Here is a 21,988-nt window from a genome sequence, read left to right as displayed (position 1 = left end):
GGCTGTCTCAATTGCTTCTGTCTCTTCATATAATCCCAGACTGACTCAATATTCAGTGGGGGGCTTTGTGAGGGCAATGCCATCTCTTGCAGAGCACCCTGTTCTTCTATTCTAATCTTTTCTATTTGCAAAAGTAATGTTTGTGAGTCTAACATTTATATTTCCTTTTGACACTAAAGCTGAAGATATAAATAACCATCTTAAGACAAATGCTTTTGTGAAACATCTTATATATATATATATATATATGTGTGTGTGTGTGTGTGTGTGTGTGTGTGTGTGTGTGTGTGTATATATATATATATATATATATATATATATATATACACACACACATTGGCAGCCAAAAGTTTGGAGTAATGTACAGATTGTGCTCTTATGGAAAGAAATTGGTACTTTTATTCACCAAAGTGGCATTCAGCTGATCACAAAGTATAGTCAGGACATTAATAACATGAAAAATTACTATTACAATTTGAAAAAAAATGTTCAGAACTTCTTAAACTACTTCAAAGAGTTCTCAACAAAAAATCCTCCACATGCAGCAATGACAGCTTTGCAGATCCTTGGCATTCTAGCTGTCAGTTTGTCCAGATACTCGGGTGACATTTCACCCCACACTTCCTGTAGCACTTGCCATAGATGTGGCTGTCTTGTCGGGCACTTCTCACACACCTTACAGTCTAGCTGATCCCACAAAAGCTCAATGGGTTTAAGATCCATAACACTCTTTTCCAATTATCTGTTGTCCAATGTCTGTGTTTCTTTGTCCACTCTAACCTTTTCTTTTTGATTTTCTGTTTCAAAAGTGGCTTTTTCTTTGCAATTCTTCCCATAAGGCCTGCACCCCTGAGTCTTCTCTTTACTGTTGTACATGAAACTGGTGTTGAGCGGGTAGAATTCAATGAAGCTGTCAGCTGAGGACATGTGAGGTGTCTATTTCTCAAACTAGAGACTCTGATGTACTTATCCTCTTGTTTAGTTGTACATCTGGTCTTCCACATCTCTTTCTGTCCTTGTTAGAGCCAGTTGTCCTTTGTCTTTGAAGACTGTAGTGTACACCTTTGTATTGTATAGCCTTCATTCCTCAAAACAATAATTGACTGACAAGTTTCTAGAGAAAGCTGTTTCTTTTTTTTTTGCCATTTTTGACCTAATATTGACCTTAAGACATGCCAGTCTATTGCATACTGTGGCAACTCAAAAACAAACACAAAGACAATGTTAAGCTTCATTTAATGAACCAAATAGCTTTCAACTGTGTTTGATATAATGGCAAGTGATTTTCTAGTATCAAATGATCAATTTAGCATGATTACTCAAGGATAAGGTGTTGGAGTGATGGCTGCTGGAAATGGGGCCTGTCTAGATTTGATCAAAAATGACTTTTTTCAAAGAGTGATGGTGCTGTTTTTTACATCAGTAATGTCCTGACTATACTTTGTGATCAGTTGAATGTCACTTTGGTGAATTAAAGTACCAATTTCCTTCCGAAACAGCAAAATCTGTACATTATTCCAAACTTTTAGCTGCCTGTGTGTGTGTATGTATGTATGTATGTATGTATGTGTGTATGTGTATATATATTGTGCCATTCCTGGAAACCTAACAAACGTCTTATGTGAAATGTTTTGTTTGAAAAATGTGCTTGTGCTATCTCTCTTTAAAATGAATGCTTAGATTTCTTTTCAATGTAATTCAGTAACATTTTAACTGTGGCAAAATACTTGGTTGCTGGGGGCCACAGTACACCAAAGCATATGACACTTGTGCTGAATTAAACATATTTAAATAGCACTCAGCATTAGTTTAGAGTTCTGCTCTGTGTGTGCTGTACACAGTGTTCACTTCAGAACACTTAAAGCTCACACACACACACATACACACTCAAATAAGTATCTGCCAGATTTTCTGACCTTTTTTAATATTTTAATTATTGCTTTCATAGTTTATTTGTTACAAAATGCTTTTTGTAAATGTAACCTGTCCACCTATAGTAAATTAACAACAAGCTACTCTTATAAAGATGTGAAGGCTCATGAATCTTCACCCACAGTGATAAGTCATGTTACATAATGATTTCAGTTTTGCGGTTGTGTATTTTGTCACTACAGCATATATCTCAGTTTATGTCTATAGTTTACCTGTGTTTGTGTGTGTGTGTTTATCTGTTTGCTAATATTTGCTTTATTTGTGTAACTGTGTGTGTGCAGGTACTGTGATGAAGAGCATCCTGAGGTGCCAATGCTCTTCAGAGATGTCCCGTCCCTCCTCATCATCTTCATCCTCACCATGCCTCAGCCTTTACGCAGAGGTAACACAGAGTAACACACCATTATTACTAGAGCTGTAAATCAATACAAATTTGTAATCAAATGAATTAAACGGTGTGCTGATTAATTATTTGAATTAATCACAATCGCGTACATAAATATTTTCCGTGAAATCCCCTCAAATAACAATAATTCAATATATAATGATTAAATAATTTTCAGTAGTTATTTAAATAATTATAAATAAAATATATTTATTTAAAAAAAGTTATACAAAAAATGTTATTTTGGCACACAAGTTAAAAAAAGTTTTTTTTTTTTTAAAAAAGACGATACAAAAGTGGAATTAGAATGCAATATATTGTTTATTTCCATATTATTGAACATAAGCGTATCATTTGGCCTACAAATCACAGCAATCCATTTTACAATTTAATTCGTCAATCAGTCCAAGATTTATTATAAGGGCTTGTTTAAGGATGCGTCAAACCTGCTTCAGACGGATGCTTTGGGAGTGTCTCGGTTGTGTCATAAACATGCCGTTTTTAGATCGCTGTGTCAAGTTTAACAAAGTTTGAAACTTAGAAAAACACGAAAAACACTGGAGATCACTGCCTTCAGATTTGCGCTCCTGTAAGCTGTGTTTGTATGCAAGAACATGTTCTCATCTTGTGTTGACTGCTCTCTGTAAGTGTGGTTTGTTTTCTGTCTATTTTAAGCTTCCTGTTGCCTATAAAGCGAGTTTCGCTTACTGCCCCCTGAAGAAAACAATATTTGAATTGCTTATATGGAAGGAATATTCATTATTACGGTCCAGGGACATGACTAATTGCATTCATTTTATTTAATTATAAACATAAAATTTTTATATAATTAATCGCACTGAATTAACGCGTTAAATCAATGCCCTAATTATTACACACCTTCAGAACAAATTGTATACATGATATAATATACATCTGTTGGTTCTGGCTCATAATTTCAATTAAAAACAGTTGGCTATATTTCATCACAGCCATGCTGATATTCAGTACAACACTCTTGTTCATATGATATTGCATATATATCATACAGTATGACCATCGAAGGTAAGGTTTTATTAAAGATGATTAGTGTTAAAAGAGATTTGGCCTTGTTTAAAAAAACATTAGCAGGACACATTTTTGTAAATCATAAATTCTTGTTTCATTGAACAATTTATGAATTTTTTTTTTTATTTTATTTTTTTTTTAATATAAAGTACGATTTATATGAGTAAGGCCCATTATTAGTAAATTATTTATATTTATTAATATCAGAATTTTTATCCAGATTAATAATAACAATTAGACGTGCTGGTATTCGGTAATACGGTGTACAGCAATAATTTACAAGCACGGTTATGACGGTGACCTTAAGGACATAACTTTTTTTATTTAAATTAAAAAAATGCAAAATACAGTTTCACAGCCGGTATTATGGATTTAGCATTTTTTTGAATATTTATGTAGATGTAAAACAAAGTGTGAAGTGTGGAAATATTTTAATACATAGTGACCAGTTGATTTTATATTTATTTAAGGTTTATTTTACTGGTAATTGTTTTATCAAATATTCATGACTTTTTTTTTGTTTTTTTCAAAGTTACTTTGTAATCTTTTAAGACTCATACTGTTTTATGTAATAGCCTATAATACCGCATTATAAAAGCTTCAGCAGTTATCACAATATGAATTTGATACCAATACTTGCTTAACAATTAAAACTCCTTTTTTGAGAATTTTGAAAATGTCTGACATGTCATACACTGGTGAGCCATAACATTATGACCACTCATAGGTGAAGCGAATAACATTGATCATCTCCTAACAAGGCCACATGTCAAGGTCTGGGAATTAAATTAAACTGTCCGCATGTCTACGTCATTATGTAAGTAACTTATAATGGAATTAGTCGTGTTAGACAACCATTATAAGAAAGATAAATGACAAATAATTTGATTATTTGTCTGAATAAAATTGTCCACCATTAAAATCATAATACAACGGCATCGATTCATGAGGGCAATGAATCGGCTATCCCGTCTGGTCCGAACCAACAGAAGGTCTACTGTGGCACAAGTCACAGAAAATTTTACTAATGATTACAGGAGGAATGTGTCAACACACAGTGCATCGCACCCTGCTGCATAGCCAGAGAGCGGTCAGAGTGCCCCTGATGACCCCTGTTCACCGTCTAAAGTGCCTATAATGGGCATGCAAGTGTCGGAACTGGACCTTGGAGCAGTGTAAGAACGTCGTCTGGTCCGATAAGTCCCTTTCTTTCACATTATGTGGACGGCCGTATACGTGTGCACCGTTTACCTGTGGAAGTGATGGCACCAGGATGCACTGTGGGAAGATAACAAGCCGGTGGAGGGAATGTGATGCTCGGGCAGTGTTTTGCTGGGAAACCCTGTGTCCGGCCATTCATGTGGACGTCAATTTGACATGTGCCACCTACATAAAACATTGTTGCAGACTAGGTACAATGCTTCATGTCAATGGTATTCCCTCATGGCAGTGGCCACTTTCAGCATGATATTACACCCTGCCATTCTGCACACATTGTTCAGGAATGGTTTGAGGAATATGATGAAGAATTCAAGGTGTTGACTTGGCCTCCAAATTCCCCAGATCTCAGTTCAGCTGAGCATCTGTGGGATGTGCTAGACCAACAAGTTCGATCCGTGGCGAAACCGCACTAAATGGATGAAATCGTGGATACTCCAGAGACGGGCTCAAAGGGCTCCCTCTTGACTTCATCGTTTGCTTGCTTCGTCACTTCCATTTTTCTTCTCATGCACTGGTTCGCTAAGCTGAACAGCTAATCAGAATGATCCGACTCACCGACGATGTGGAACACACCGCAAAAACTAGCCCGACAGACGCCCACTGACGGCCCGACATTGGCCGACAGCCAACCGTCAGCTTGGTGTGTCAGGGCCTTAATGCACAAGGCCACCAACAGAAAACACATGAAAGGAAATTACCACGATGCTCTCTGCGGCATTACCATTTATAGCATTTAAAAAACCCTCACGCTTTACACATTTCTCTCTCTCTCACCTCCCTCATCACACTCTACCCTTCACATGTGTGTTTAGTCTTTTAGATGTAACGTGACCATCATTGGCTGATCACTGATTGGCTCTCCAATAAACCTCATGTGTGCTGTCATTGTGAGCATAGTATCGATTTGAGCCCGTCACACTGCAGACACATGACAATAGAGCTCATATTAAAGCACAAGCCGTGTGTGCTGTCATATAGACAGTGGTATGTGTGAGGTGTCATTGTCTCTCGTGAGGAATGTTAATGGACTGCCATTGTGTGTGTGTCATGTTCATCACACAAACAGTCCTGCCACCATACACACAGGGCTAATTACCGCCTCTCAAAAACTCAGATGTCCTATTTCAAACACAGTCACGTGATTGATTTTTGAGTCCAGATGAAAGAGCCATGGTTCTTTTAAAAGCTCTGTGGTCTATAGTGTCGTTCAAGTGGCTGTCTGTGTGTAGTTGTGCTTGTGTTTGGTAACTTGATTATTTAGCAGATGCTTTTATCCACTAGTGGCGAACAGCACTCTTTGTGTCTTTTTATGAAGCACTTACAATTCCAGGTGACGCAAGGCATATTAACACACAACTACAGCTCTTGGAGTGAGACCCCATTTCCACCTGGTATTAAGATGCATTTCAGGTGATCCAGTCACATGTGGTCAGCCCTAAATACATTAGGGCTTAACAGGGTCTAAACCATTTTGTGATCGGATCACAGAAACCACATATGAATGTGGTCAAAAACGCATGTGACCAGATCATATTTGAGGTGTAAACGCTGATCTGTCCCGTATGCATCCCAACAGCAGTGAAGCTCCACCCCTCACCTGTCAATCAACCGCTGCGCTAAAACAAGATTTTAAACTTTGCCGTTTACGAGCGGCTTTAAAAGGAAATAACCGTCCGATCGAGAGAAAAAAAGCGGATACATACACAATCACCAGAGCTTCACGGATCTTCTTCAGTGTGTCTGATATCAACACAGATGACAAGCACGAACACCTGAAGCTCCTTTAATACAAGTAACCCACTGAAATAACGGATAATTCTGTTTGACATGTTACGATGTTTTTTAGATTCAATTTTAACTGTATCTGGGAGAAACAGCGCACCGTTTTTTTTTTTTGGTTTGTTTTTTGCTTTGTCTTTTCTGACTTTGTTGTGCTTTATTATCATGCAGTAATACACTGACATAGTGATTGATGTATGTCAATGTCATGAAACAGAGACCCTCTCCTCCAAATCTGAACACAAGTGGTCACAGGAGATGCATTTAAGATACAAGGTGTAAACGGCGATGTGTCTCACCTGACCACGAGTTCGAATCCAGGGCGTGCTGAGTGACTCCAGCCAGGTCTCCTAAGCAACCAAATTGGCCTGGTTGCTAGGGAGGGTAGAGTCACATGGGGTAACCACCTCGTGGTCGCGATTAGTGGTTCTCGCTCTCAATGGGGCGCATGGTAAGTTGTGCGTGTCTCGCGGAGAGTAGCATGAGCCTCCACATGCGGAGTCTCCACGAGCCACGTGATAAAATGCGTGGATTGACTGTCTCAGAAGCAGAGGCAGCTGAGACTTGTCCTCCGCCACCCGGATTGAGGTGAGCAACCGTGCCACCACGAGGACCTAGTAAGTAGTGGAAATTGGGCATTCCAAATTGGGAGAAAAAAAACATTGTTTTTTAATTAAAAAAAAAAAAAATAAAAAAAAACATTGTGGTTTGGGTTAAAAAATATTAGGATCCTAAATAGGGCTGTGTGATATCTCTATTTTTTCAGCCTTCTGAACAGAATTTGATCTCTATATTTAAATTATATAATTATAATTTAGACAACAGACATTTATTTAAAAAGTTGATTCAAAATGTTAAATGCATGCAGTAAAATATAGTAAAAGTCTAAAAGTAATCATGTTTTCCATTCTGTTTTTCACTAAATGAATGCAAAAATGAAATGTAATCGTTTTAATTTATATGCACCAGTTTAGTATAGGGATGCATAGTAATAACAGCACTTTGCCCACATATATTTTAATATCTATATAAAGATCTCTGTCTTAACGCTCACCTGCCTCTTACATTTTATGGCTAATTTCAGTATGCAATAGAGTGCAAATGTTGGATTCCAGAAGTAAAAATTTCATTCATTTTGTGTTCACAATGCACATTACTAGCGAACTGAACCGCAGACTCCAAGCGAATCGTACTCAGACCACTTCCCGAGATGGTCTCGGTTCGGTTCGCTTTAAAGGTGTCTGAGATCGTTTGGATTGTTCACATATGGGCCAACAATCCTGAATCGGACAAAGTGTGAAAATGCCCTTAACGACCAAATAAAATCATTGCGATAGTTACAATGATACTTTTTTTTTTATTGCCAAAAACTTGATATTGTCAGTTTGCAATATTTTGTCCATCCCTATCCTTAAAATCACAATGAGAGAGCTACAGTATGGAGTAGTGTTTAAGATTATAATTTAACAATACATGGTGCACAATTAAGATTGTTATGACCCACTTTAATGTGTATTTTCGAGTGAAACCGAATGTTCTACAAGAAATAATGTTGGGCAATAACCTCTTTGCATGTGAACTCTTACTGTACTGACTAATCCCCCAGCGTGAGTTCTTTAATGTCACTTTACACTTCACAGCAGATGCACTGGAGGACAGATTATATATTATCAGACATTAATGTGATTTTTATAATGATTGACGATTATTATAATAGATAAGATGCGATCGTGAATGCGATTGCGGGCTATGTGTGCCGCCATGTTGTTTACATCGCAATGCGGCATGGGATTCTGAGTTTGTCAAGCATAGATGGCTCTTAAAACCTAGCCCTTCCTCTTTGTTACACCGGAAGTGATGAGAATGAGTGGTGGGAGAACTAGGCTAAAGTGGACTAACTAGTTTATACATTCTTTGTTTGACGTCAGTAAAAAGCGGCGCATCACTGCATCAATACAGCTCAGACAGTAATGGCTTTGAACTTTTATTTTGTGATTATTTGAATATTTGGATTAGAAAAAAAATACAGATATTGTGATGTTGAAAATACTATTTGAGCAGCTGTTTTATTATGTCACCTGCTTCAGTCATTCTCTACTGGTAAACAGCTGCTCAAATCCAGATCACACCAGTTTCATCGCACGCCTCCGAGTCCAGCCTCGTGTTATCTCATCGGTTTGATTGTACGTGCGTCAAGGTTAAGATGATATTTTTCCCCACCCACACAGCCTTGGATATGTAAGCAGATATGTTGTTTCAGTGGTGTAGAAAGTTACATTTTCAATGTTATTAATCATGAGATACTCCATCTTATATTGAGAAATGTGTTATCTGATCATCTGACCATGCTATATTTGTGTTGTGTTTGTTTGCAGAGCACTTCACGTGTGTAGTACAGGTGTTGTACAGTCTGCAGTACACACAAGCTCTGGCTGCTCTGTCCATCAGATTTAGCCGAGAGGAGAGGCAAGCCTGGAGTAACATTGGAGCTGCCAAGAAGGTACAATCAATCAGAAGACTCAATCTACACATCACAAGCATTTAAACCAACCACGTAACCACTCAACAACCAATCAAAACATTTCCTTAGGCATGCTCAAACCAATCATGGCAGAGACTGTGTATTAACACTGGATGATGTGGCTATGGGAGGCCGTGTTTTACCATTATTTTACTGTAGTTAAGGTGTGGTAATGTTAGTGATATACATAATAATTTTTTTCATATAATAATTATTATAGTATATTATTCATTAATAATGAATGAATCTGCCAAGTAATACAGTTTATATCTGGGTTTATATCAGGGTTATTTTCATAAGCTAAACATAAGACGAAAACTTTTGATTTAAAAATATATATTTCGGTAAACTGAAAAAAATATATATATATATTGCAAAGCAAATGAAAAACTAACTGAAATAGAAAAACCATTGTCAAAAATAAATAGTTGTTTTCACAATCATTGTGCACTCCCTCGTCACACAGCGGAATAAGTTGACCCAAATGGCTGTGTATGTGAAGACCTGCAAACGGCGATATGAGGTGAGGTTAGTGATACTGATAAAGAAGACAGGGACGTGAATGATGGCTGGTAGAAAACTATATATTTTTTTTATTTAACCTTTATTTAACCAGGCAAGTCACTTAAGAACAGAATTATTATTTACAACATCCTGGCAGATAGAGCCCTGTGTGGGACAGTTTTCAAGTTTAACTATAAAACTGGAAAAGCAAATGCCCGTCACGTTCAATCATATGATTTGTGGTGTTGAAATAAAGGGAAAAAATATCCACAAACCTCAAAGAGCATTTGCAAATCAACCATCATAAGGAGTACAGATTATTCATGGCTAATGATGCGAAAAGTGCATCGATAATGATAAAGTATGTGCTAGTAGCTCTCAAAGTGTGGAAATATCATACTCTGACCTTGTGTTTCCAAAGATCTGAGGTTTGGACACTGAAGTTTACATGAATATAAGTAACGTGAAAACCCACTTGTAGATGTGTTTGTTGAGACTGGTATGTCCACTAGACTATGTGATTCAGCAAGGTTCAAAACTTTTAATGCTGCTTTTGACCCCAAGTTCATCACTTCAAACACTGCACGAATGAATTCCATGATTGCGCTAAAAATGCAAAAGGAAAAGCTGAGAGAGACGGGCAAAGTGACTGTGGCCTATGTGTAGATGGATGGAGTAAAACAGGTTTGACTGCTTAATTTTTGGGTAACTCTGGAAGTGTTCTGTTGATTCCTAAACAATACTTACTAAAACTGAAACTAAAATATAAGAAAGCGAAATAGAAATGTGTCCACAAAATAAAAATTTAACTGTAAATAGCAAAACCATTAATGAAACTAACTAAAACTAAACTAAAATTTATAGCAAAATTGAAAACGGTATTAAAAACTAAAACTAAAACTAATTTTTAAAAGCAAAACTACAGTGGCAAGAAAAAGTATGTGAACCCTTTGGAATTAGCTGGTTTTCTGCATTAATTTGTCATAAAATGTGATCTTATTTTCATCAAAGTTACAAGTATAGATAAACACAATGTGCTTAAGCTAACAACACACAAACAATTATAATATTTCATGTCTTTATTAAACACATCCCATTAAACATTCACAGTGCTGTGGAAAAAGTAAGTGAACCCTTGGAGTTAATAACTGGTCGATCCTCCTTTGGCAGCAATAACCTCAACCAAGCATTTCCAGTAGCTGCAAATTAGACCTGCACAACATTCAGAAGAAATTTTGGACCATTCTTCCTTACAAAACTGCTTCAGTTCAGCCATATTTTTAGGATGTCTGGCGTGAACGGCTCTCTTGAGGTCATTCCACAGCATCTCTATTGGGTTAAAGTCTGGGCTCTGACTGGGACACTCCAAAAGATGGATTTTCTTTTTTTGAAGCCATTTCATAGTGGATTTACTTTGATGTTTAGGCTCATTGTCCTGCTGCAACACTGGACTTCCACTGAGCTTCAGCTGGTACATAACCACCCTGACATTATCCTGTTGGATATCATGATAAACTTGGGAATTGATTTTTCTCTTGATGATGGCAAGCAGTCCAGAACCTGAAGCAGCAAAGCAGTCTCAAATCATGATGCTCCCTCCCCTGTACTTCACCGTTGGGATGATGTTTACATGTTGGTATGCAGTGCCCTTTTTACACCATACGTAGTGCTGCGTGTTTTTCCCAAACAATTCAACCTTAGTTTCATCTGTCCACAAAACATTTTCCCAGTAAATTTGTGGAGTGTCATGATAGTCTTTGGCAATGGACTTGAAATGCAGTTATGTTTTTGTTGGAAAGCAGCAGCTTCCTTCGTGGTGTCCTGCCATGTACACCATGACTGTTTAATATTTTCTGTATAATAGACTCATGAACAGAGATGTTAACTAGTTCAAATGATTCCTTCATCTTTAGCTGTCACTTTAGGGTTCTTTTTTACCTCATTGATTATTATGCAGTGTGCCCTTTGAGTCATCTTGACTGGACAGCCACTTCTAGGGAGAATAGCCACAGTACTAAATAGGCTCCATTTATAGACAATTTGTTTAACTGTGGACAGATGAATACCTAACAACTTTTTAACCCTTTCCAGCTTTATGCAAAGCAACAATTCTTTATCGTAGGTCTTCTGAGAATAATGTATTTGCAAGGCATGGTCCACATCAGCAGGTGCTTCTTGTGAATGGCAAACTCAAAATGTTTGAGTGTCTTGTTTCATTAATTGGATGCCAGGTTTGCCAACTCCTGACTCTAATCAGCTTGTGAATGTTTGAATGATGTATTCAATATGTACAAGAACAATACAATAATTTGTGTTTTATTAGTTAAAACTGATTGTTTGTTCATTATTGTAACTTAGATGAAGATCGAACCAGATTTTGAGACAAATTTATAAATAAATGCAGGTAATTCTAAAAGGTAATTGCCACTACATCTTGCCACTATGTAATAACCTATAAGTCACAGTTGCGAGATATAAATTTACAATCGCAAGATATAAAAATGCACATGCAAGGTTAATATCGCAAGATTGTCTTGCAACTGCCACCTTATTTCTCCTTATTTGTGAGATCTAAAGTTAGAGCTTTTTTTTAATTTTTTATTCTGAGGTGGGCTAAAGACACTATTGGTGTGTGTGCGTGGGCTTGTACTGTGTGTGTGTGTGTCGATGTTGGTTATTTTACGACACTTCTAATTTGTAGTTAACTAATTTAATAAGATTTAGAGGCAGAACAATCAGTTTTATAATGATTAAACTGCACTGTTGTGTAGATTTTATGGAGTATTGAGAGCCTTAAGCATAAGCATATTTTATTTAGCGCTGTAAATTAAGAGATAAAATGTTATTGCCCCTCAATCCTGTTTAAGGAACTAATCACAATAATCTTCACATAGAGTGAGGAGTTACTATGGTAAATCTTTCAGATAAATCTCTCTGTGAGATGGTGATATGCAGCGGTTGTGAATGCAGAATATAAGTCATTGTTGCAGAGGTTTTCAGGAGCAGAGAAGAGTGTTGCATTAGCAATGGCTCTGCAGTCTATTAAAAGTCTATTTTTTTGTTGTCGAGTGGGTTTGTGGGAAATAAATGGATTGATGTGAAGAGCCATCAGTTAGAGTGCTTTAATTCCACATTATAGAGCCATGCTTCACTTCTTCCACTCATTTCCACACACACAGTTAAAATGTGCTATATTGGCATGACAAATAATTGCACATTCATATAGCCAAAGCTTTTGCAGATTAGCTGCGTTCAAGGGAATTAGTGCAAAGCAACATTCTTAAATTATGGAAAATAACCACAGACAAATATATTAGAATGCACCAGTGATGCCCAGAAAATACTGTCTAGGAAATTGGCTCACTAGGTTTTGAAATAGCTGATTTGTTTCAGTTAAATCAATGGAATATCTTCAATGATTTTAGTTTTGAGTGAGGGATTTAATGTACTTTGAGTTAATTGTTTTTTTGTTTATTTATTTGTGGTGATGTTTCATATACAGAACACGCCAAACTCTGACAAATCATGGGAGTCGTTGCTGGGTCATGTGATCTCTGAGCTGAAGAATGCCAAAGATGTATATGACACCAACTCTGAGGAAACTTCTGTGGTGGGTCAATTAAAACATTAAAACCTCACAAATGAACCATACAACACTAGAGAACACTTTCATAGCATCATTAAATAACAATCATTATTGTTTTAGCCATTATGATTTCATTTGAATGCATTGCGGTAATGAGGTGACCTACAAATGCTAATAATAGAGACTAAAATATTGCATCATCTTACGGAGCAATTTAAATATGAATTAAGTGGACAGAATTGATCATTAAAATCATTGTCTTAGAAAATTCAACATCAGTAGTGGTTAGTGGTAATGAGAAAAACATGTTGAAAAAGCAGATACAACTACAATATTTATTTTATTTTAATTTTTCAATAAAAGTGTGGAGAGTATCCGAGATGCTTTTTAAACAGCGTTAAAGGAGTTTCCATGTATACTGGATACTTGCTGCCTTGTTTTACTTCAAGATACTTCAAGATATTAAAGAATTAAATGTACAAAGGGGCCTGGGTAGCTCAGTGGTAAAATACGCTGGCTACCACCCCTGGAGTTCGCTAGTTCGAATCCTAGGGCGTGCTGAGTGACTCCAGCCAGGTCTCGTAAGCAACCAAATTGGCCCGGTTGCTAGGGAGGGTAGAGTCACATGGGGTAACCTCCTCGTGGTCGCTATAATGTGGTTTGTTCTTGGTGGGGCGCATGGTGAATTGAGCGTGGTTGCCGCGGTGGATGGCGCGAAGCCTCCACACGCGCTATGTCTCCGTGGCAACGCGCTCAACAAGCCACGTGATAAGATGCGCGGGTTGACTGTCTCAGACGCGGAGACAACTGGGATTTGTCCTCCGCCACCCGGACTGAGGCGAATCACTATGTGACCACGAGGACTTAGAGCACATTGGGAATTGGGCATTCCAAATTGGGAGAAAAAGGGGAAAAATCCCACAAAAAAAAACCCCCACAAAAAAAACATTAAATGTACAAAGCACACAAGACATAAATTCAGAAAGAAACATCAATTCAGTCAAATGTGTCTAAACTCAGAATATGATTTAATTATTCCTATTTCTGTTTTTATATATATATATATATATATATATATATATATATATATATATATACATACATAACCTTGCTGCTATGGTTCGAATTTCATAAGCATCACCCATATGGAGGTCATTATCTATTATAGGGAAATGGGAAATGTCCATGTGCAGCTCTCTGCTATTTGAGCTTGAACCTTGTTCTTTCAGAATAAGTTGTCTCTGACACAGACCTAACTACTGTGGACAGAGCTATTTATCAGAGCTTTATCAACAGGGTATTAACTGTAATTAATCAAGTCTTCTCTGTTTCTCTGTAGCTGAGCTCCAGTGTGTGGTCTCCTCAGTCTATTGAGTTCACCCTACAGCAGTTCTGTCTGCCCTTCCTGAGACTGTCCTGTTTGCTGCAACACCACCTGTATGGAGACAGCTTACCCGGCTGCCCGGTACACACATCCACACACACACACACACACACTTTCTGTCTATGGCCCTGTTTACACCTGGCATTTACATCCGTCTCAAGTGGTCAGCTCAAATTTTTGGAAGGATATTTGCTGCATGTCAAATCTGATAGCAAACGTGACATTTCATGTGGAATGATCTTCTAATTGAGCTGCTGTATTAACTGAAATTCAGTTGTGCATGCTTCACTAAACCTGTTGCTGCATTTTGATTTCAGGGATATGTATGTACTGTAAAAGCATAGGCGTTTCCCAATTTTATGATCGGATGGTTATTTTCTTTTAAAGCCACTCATAACTGGCAAAGGTAAAACTCTTGTTTTATCAGAGTGGTAGATTCAAGGTTCACACAAGGTACTTAAAGTGCTTGAATTTAGCTTTTAGACATTTAAGTACTGGAATACCTGGAAAATTGACATGCTTTGTTTTTTTATTTTTAGGAAAAGTGCTTAAAAGTGTTTTAAATTAAAATGGAACATTTCTATACATTTAGCATGTCTGAGAAACGCATTCATTTTCCACATATCTATTTACATTCGCGATATTCCCCGCTCAGAGTGCACATATTTGCAGACGGTATATGATATTAGTTTTATTGATATTTGCCTTTTTATCATTAGACAAGACAGTTAAAAGTTACAGGGAACTGTTGAGGAAAGAGAGGGAGAATGAAACAGGAGAGCACTTTAACATTATGAGCTCAAACGCGTCTGCTGCGGCTCTGATATGCGGACTGTTTAAATGACACTGTGTTGCACACTGGTCTATTCATGTAGTAACAGGAAGGCATGTAACAAGAAAATGAACGATGACTGGTCGTTGACATGTCTCAGTCGCTTCACATGCATGCAGGCGATTCTCGGCACCCTCAAGAAACTTATCGGTCAAATGGGAATATTTATCGGCTGATGCGATAATTAAAAAATTCAGAATTTATCGACTAGAACTAGAAATCACTCGCGTTTACAACCAAAAAATGTATATATTCAAAATATATATTCTAATAATGTACAGTATATATTATATAGTTTAGATTTCCCTCACCAGTGAATGAATTGTGTAGTATAGTGGTGGAGTATTCAGCAGCGAGATCCTTTAACTGCGTGTTGAGTGTAAAAGTTGATTTGTCAATGAATAATATCTCTTTTAACCCTCAGGGGTCGACGGACACGCCGGCGCGTCCTGCTGGATTTTTTAAAATACTTAAAATACTCTGTCATTTTTGGGCATACAGAGAAGTGTAAGACATCATTAGAGACTATAAAGAGTCTACTTTTATTTGTGTACACTCACAATAACATCAAAACATTGTGCTTTTGTAAAATAAAGAAAATAAACAGGGTGCACTTTCAGCCGTCTCTGTCTCCGCGAGCATCTTTCTGAAACACGTCACAAAAATGAACTGAAACTCAGCAAGTACTTATCAGACAAACATGAAACATATATGTCTAAAGAAAGCTTAAAATGTCTACTTGTTAAATAACTATTCAAATTTGAAACAAATATTCTTCTCCTGGCTCAGCTAATTATCGCTAATGTGATCACACCCACCAGCAGAGCGTGCTATTCATACGGTAATGTGCTGAGGCGATCAATGCAAATGGTAAACGTCCCCTGACAGTGCCTTAAAAAACATCGTTCATTCACTTTTCTGCACGTTTGGAAGATGGTACACTACACAGGTGAGGAAGCTCTACAGATGGTCCTGGATGGTGACGAAGAGTTCACATTTTCCTCAGAAGAAGAGCAGGAATCCGATGAGGAACATTTGCATTTTGAAGAGCGACTTGATCCAGCCGAGGATACAATTTCGGATGAGTAAGTTTTTTTCATTTTACGTACATTAGTTGACATGCTATTTTACATAGACATGGACATATTTTACTAGCTGGACTATTTCCAGACTTACCAGCCAGTATTCAAAGTATTGACATTTGAAATATGTCCTAATAGGCAAGTTTTAGTTTCATTTAAATGCTTTTTCAGCTAAAGCAGGTATTTAAATTGTATGCTGTATGATATAAATATGATATGTAATATGATATAAAAACAATATGAATGTTTAGATTATATTTTAACTAGTGTTTATGCTGCCTCATTATCATCAACAAAGCTTGTGCTTGCAAATATCTGTTCGGGTGTAAATGTGTAAAATGTGCTGTCAATATGCCCATATTAGAAAATCAGCATATTAGAATGATTTCTGAAGGATCATGTGACACTGAAGACTGCAGTAATGATGCTGAAAATTCAGCTTCGATCACAGGAATAAATTGCATTTGACAATATATTCAAATAGAAGACAGTTATATTAAACTGTAAAAATATTTCACAATATCGCTGTTTTTGCTGTATTTTAGATCAAATAAATGCAGCCTTGGTGAGCAGAAGAGACTTCTTTTAAAAACATTAAAAAATCTAAAAAAACTTTTTTAAACGGAAGTGTAGGTCTAAAATTTTTAAGTAAAGTCTTGATGTAAAGAAAATGTATAGTCAGATTACTTCTTTTAACTTAAACATGATTTTGTAAATAAGCTACAAACAATACATTCAATAATTAAGTCTCCTCACATTCATTCTCTCTCAGGGGAGGGGTCTTTGTCTACTCAGGTGTGAATCACATCAATATTCATGATCATCCATGCCTCCTCGCATATGGCCTTTCTAACACTAAAAGTGTCTTACAAAAGTTAAATGACTATATTGTTTTGTATGAATGAGTGATCAGGATGGTTTTCACATCATTTTGTAGCAAAAATTCTAGGCTACAAGATCCAGTTCTCAAAAGTCTTGTGAACAAATGTTTAGTATGTGTTATATGGCCTTATTTCAGTGACTTACCATTTTTATTTTTTCAAAAATCATGCATAAACGTTATTTTCTCAAAAATACAAACATGTACATACATGTTGTTCACATATTATTGTAGCCCAGTTTGTGCTGAATACAGTGTTATCAGACTTGAGCCATTAATATGTTTTTAAGCAACTGAAAAAAGCACAGATGTCAAGGCATGTCAAAACTTCTCCAGTGCCCAAAACACCCTCAGACCCCAGAGGGTTAATACCCTTTTCTGTTCTTTACAGTCAGTTGTTGATCAAAAACAACCATAAATAAACATTTAATTCTAATCAGTCATAACGCAGATGAGATAATGCCATTCGAGTCTCTCTTGTTATCATGCGCTAATTTAAAGAAGCTGTTTACAGAAATGCTGGTTTTCGAACAAGCAACAGTACCAGTTTTAGCACGTGTTCAACATATCAATGTAAATACCTGTAAATAGTACAAATTATGTAGTTAATAAATATTTAACAAAATATAATATATGCAAGTCAGTGTGATGCTCTGGGCAATTTTCTGCTGGGAAACCTTGGGTCCTGGCATTCATGTGAATGTTATTTTGACACATACCACCTACCTAAAGATTGTTGCAAACCACGTACACCCCTTCATGGCATCCTTCAACAGGATAATGCGCCCTGCCACAATGAAAAAATTGTTCAGGAATGGTTTGAGGAACATGACAAAGAGTTCAAGGTGTTGACTTGGCCTCCAAATTCCCCAGATCTCAATCTGATTGAGCATCTATGGGATGTGCTGGACCAACAATCTTGGTGCCAGATACCACAGGACACCTTCAGAGGTCTTGTGGAGTCCATGCCTCGACGGGTCAGAGATGTTTTGGCAGCACGAGGGGGACCTACACTATATTAGGCTGGTGGTTTTAATGTTGTGGCTGACCACTTGTGATCAGATCACCTGAGATCTATGTTGATATCAGGTGTAAACAGGTTCTATGACTTTTCGCTCTCATTCTTCGTTACACTCACTGCTCTCTTCTGTCACAGATGGAAGAGGAGTTCTCCCTGCTGACCGGCTGTCTGGGTTTGGTTGGTTCTGTTCAGTCCAGCACGACCATGAGCAGTGCAGCGTGTCTCCAGTGGAATTTCAAAGCCTATGATCTTATCTCTCAGTGGTGTTCAGAGGTCATCACTCTCTCCGATACGCCTACCCAGCAGTCTGCGGTCAGTATTTGTGTTCCTAGGTTATATTTATTTACACCCTGTTTTATTTGATACATTGCTAACACCAATGATATTGTACAGAACAACTACTTCAGAAGAGCCTGCTGCAATGTTGAATTTTGGTTTGTTTGACAACATTACATGTATTGCAACACTTATTTTTTCAACATGAAATCAAAAGTTACCCTATTTACTTTCTTAACCCTCTTGTTGTGTTCCGGTCATTTTGACCTGAAGATGATTTTCTTTTGCCTGAAAATGCTAGTTAATGTTATCTTATTGGACTAAAACTTACTGACGTTGCTCACACTGGGGATCACAACATCCTTGTTGCACTTTTGGTGTTCCCGGTCAAAAATAACCGGCCTATAGAAATTGCTTATAAATCTCTCAATATGCTATATTATCAACAAATATTGGATTATATCTTTTTGCTAGTTTTCTTTCAATTAGCAGAGGTTTTGTATTTCTTTTTGGAACTTACTGATCATAGGCCTCATTGACCTGAGCTTGCAGTATGCACCTCTGTTTTATAGTGAAAAAATAATTATTTGTGGATAATTTTGGCAATATTAAATAAAATATGAAAACACTCTGTACTATTTATCACACTAGTGTGCTTTAATGTTTAACTAGGAAGTTTGTTTTGAAATACTTTTATTTTGTACAAAATGGCACAGTCACACTTGTGGTGTTCCCGGTCAAAAATGACCGGCCATTGACAATGAATGGGGGAGATTAAAAATAAGAGAAAAATTGAGTGTTCAGGATCATGTTCATCAAGTTTATGTTCACATATGTGCAAGTGTGCTTGCAAACATAAAGGCTTCAGACCTGTGCACATACTGTATATACACGTGCATTAACACACACAAACACACACACACATGCACACACACACATGCTTACGTACATGCACAAACTCTTTATTACATGCTTTCTTACATGTTCATGTTCACGTGCATGTGTGCTTGCAAACATAAAGGCCTCGGATCTGTGCACGTGCACATACACACACGTGCACTAACACACACATGCTCACGTACACGCACAAACTCTTTATTACATGCTTTCTTGCATGTTCATTTTCACATGTGCATGTGTGCTTGCAAACAAGTACAAGTACAGTGCTGTGAAAAAGTATTTGCTCCCATCCTGATTTCTTCTGTTTTTGTGTATTTTTCATATTAAATTGTTTTTGATTTTCAAAAAAGATATAACATAAAACAAAGGAAACCTGAGTAAACACAAAATGCAGTTTTCAAATATATATGTTTTTTATTGAAGCCAGAAAGTTATCCAACACCTATATCACCCATGTGAAAAACTAACGGCCCTGTTAAACTTAATAGCTGGTTGTGCCACCTTTAGCAGAAACAACTGCAACCAAACACTTTGGATAACTAGAGATCAGTCTTTCACAACGCTGTGGTGGAATTTTGGCCCACTCTTCTTTGCAGAACTGCTTTAGTTCAGCCATGTTGGAGGGTTTTCGAGCATGTACTGCCTGTTTAAGGTTCTGCCACAGCATCTCAATTAGGTTCAAGTTAGGACTTTGACCAGGGCACTCCAAAACTTAAATTTTGCTTCTTTTTAGCCATTCAAGATGTGGACTTACTCCTTTGCTTTGGATCATTGTCTTGCTGCATAATCCAGTTGCGCTTGAGCTTCAACTCACGGACTGATGACCGGATGTTCTTTAGGATTTTCTGGTAAAGAGCAGAATTTATGTTTCCCTCAATTATTGCAAGTCGCCCTGGCCCTGAAGCAGCAAAGCTTACCCACACCATCACACTACCACCACCATACTTGTCCGTAGATAAGATGTTTTTTTTTTTTTTTTTTTTTTTTTTTTGGAATTCTGTGTTTGATTTACACCAGATGTAACGGGACTCCTGTGTGAGATCTATAATCAATATATTTATACATGTTTTCTTATTACTTTGCTGTCATTCCATGCATTGACCTTTTTATGACATTCTCTTTGTGTTTGCCTGATATAAGTGAGGTGTGGAAACTTGTGTTTCTGCAAGAAGGGACGAAGTGTCACAAATCGCCGACCTTTGAGCATGTGTGTATATGTGCAAACAGGCATATTTCATGACTTGTGTGGTCACACCCGTGACCCATTTAGAGGTTATAAAATACAAATACAGTTTTTGTTTTGCAGATCTCTTCATTTGTATATCAACCGGTGCTTTGCTTGAGCTCTAATAAAAGCCACTCTTTGGAGCCCTTCTTCCTCAGCCTCATGTGTCTTCTTGTGGTTTAAGAGAAACATCACTCTGCTCCAACACCTGTCTTCCAAACAGTTCCAATTTTCGACTCATCAGTCCACAGAACATTCTCCCAATAGCTTTGAGGATCGTCAAGGTGTGTTTTGGCAAAATTCAGACAAGACTTAATGTTCTTCTGGGTTAGCAGTGGTTTTCACATCACCACTCTTCCATGGATGGCATTTTTGGCCAGTGTCTTTCTGATAGTGGAGTCATGAACAGTGACCTTTATTTAGGCGAGAGAGGCCTGCAATTCTTGGATGTTGTCCTTGGCTTTTTTGTGACTTCCTGGATGAGTCGTCGCTGTGCTCTTGGAGGAATTTTGGAAGGTTGGCCACTTCTGGGAAGGTTCACTACTGTGCCAAGTTTTCTTTGTAACCCTTCCCAGTAATTTCCATCAACTTTTTCCTCATCATTTCTGGAATTTCTTTCGACCTTGGCAGAGTGTTCTACTAGGTGAGACCTTTTAGCCAACTTCGTGCTGCTGAAAAAGTTCTATTTAGGTGTTGATTTGATTGAACAGGGCTGGCAGTAATCAGGCCTGGGTGTGTCTAGTCCAGCTGAACCCTGCAGTTTCATAGATTTGAGGATTTAGTAACTGAGGGCAAATACTTTTTCACACAGGCCCAGTTGGTATTTTTAACTTTTTTTGCTTCAACAAATGACATTATCATTTAAAAACTGTATTTTGTGTTTACTCAAATTGCCTTTGTTTTATGTTTTAGCACTGTAAACGCCTCGGATCTGTGCACGTGCATATACACACACACACGTGTGCACACACGCTCACGTACATGCACAAACTTTGAGTATTACATGCTTTCTTACATGTTGGTGTTCACATATGTGCACGTATGCTTGCAAACATAAAGGCCTCGGATCTGTGCACATACACACACACACACATGCGTGCACACCAGAGCATGTGAGCAGTGTGAAACTCTGTTCAATAACCCGCTCCATGTGTGTGCGCTCCACTCAACCGGTCACGGCCCAAACAAACGCTCCACACAAGTACCACTCATGCTCACCGGTAAAAAAGCGTTCGTTCAAATCCCGCTCTGACATTACATTTCTCTATAGTATACATGATTCCAAGCACGTACACAGGGGGTCGCTACAGTGGCCCGAGCAACTGCCCCTTTGCCCACATGGGATGAGGTGCCCCTCTAGGTGAAATATAGACTATAGGCCAACATTTATTAAATTATCAAATGATTAGTAAC

General features: G+C 37.6%; 1 protein-coding gene across 2 annotated transcripts in view; it reads left to right on the top strand.

Annotated features, from left to right (window-relative positions):
* LOC127446818 (E3 ubiquitin-protein ligase ubr3-like) overlaps positions 1-21,988 on the top strand; it is a 168,332-nt gene that overhangs the window by 133,370 nt on the left and 12,974 nt on the right. For both annotated transcript variants that reach the window (XM_051708064.1, XM_051708063.1), the window contains 5 exons: positions 2,214-2,314; positions 8,740-8,864; positions 12,892-12,999; positions 14,315-14,440; positions 18,310-18,486. In XM_051708064.1, the coding sequence (XP_051564024.1) occupies positions 2,214-2,314; positions 8,740-8,864; positions 12,892-12,999; positions 14,315-14,440; positions 18,310-18,486 (637 nt within the window). The remainder of the gene's footprint in view (positions 1-2,213; positions 2,315-8,739; positions 8,865-12,891; positions 13,000-14,314; positions 14,441-18,309; positions 18,487-21,988) is intronic.

This window comes from Myxocyprinus asiaticus, chromosome 10 (assembly GCF_019703515.2).
Source record: "Myxocyprinus asiaticus isolate MX2 ecotype Aquarium Trade chromosome 10, UBuf_Myxa_2, whole genome shotgun sequence".
Taxonomy (NCBI): domain Eukaryota; kingdom Metazoa; phylum Chordata; class Actinopteri; order Cypriniformes; family Catostomidae; genus Myxocyprinus; species Myxocyprinus asiaticus.
The sequence above is the reverse complement of the archived record's forward strand: the minus strand, read 5'-3'. Positions and strand labels throughout refer to the sequence as shown.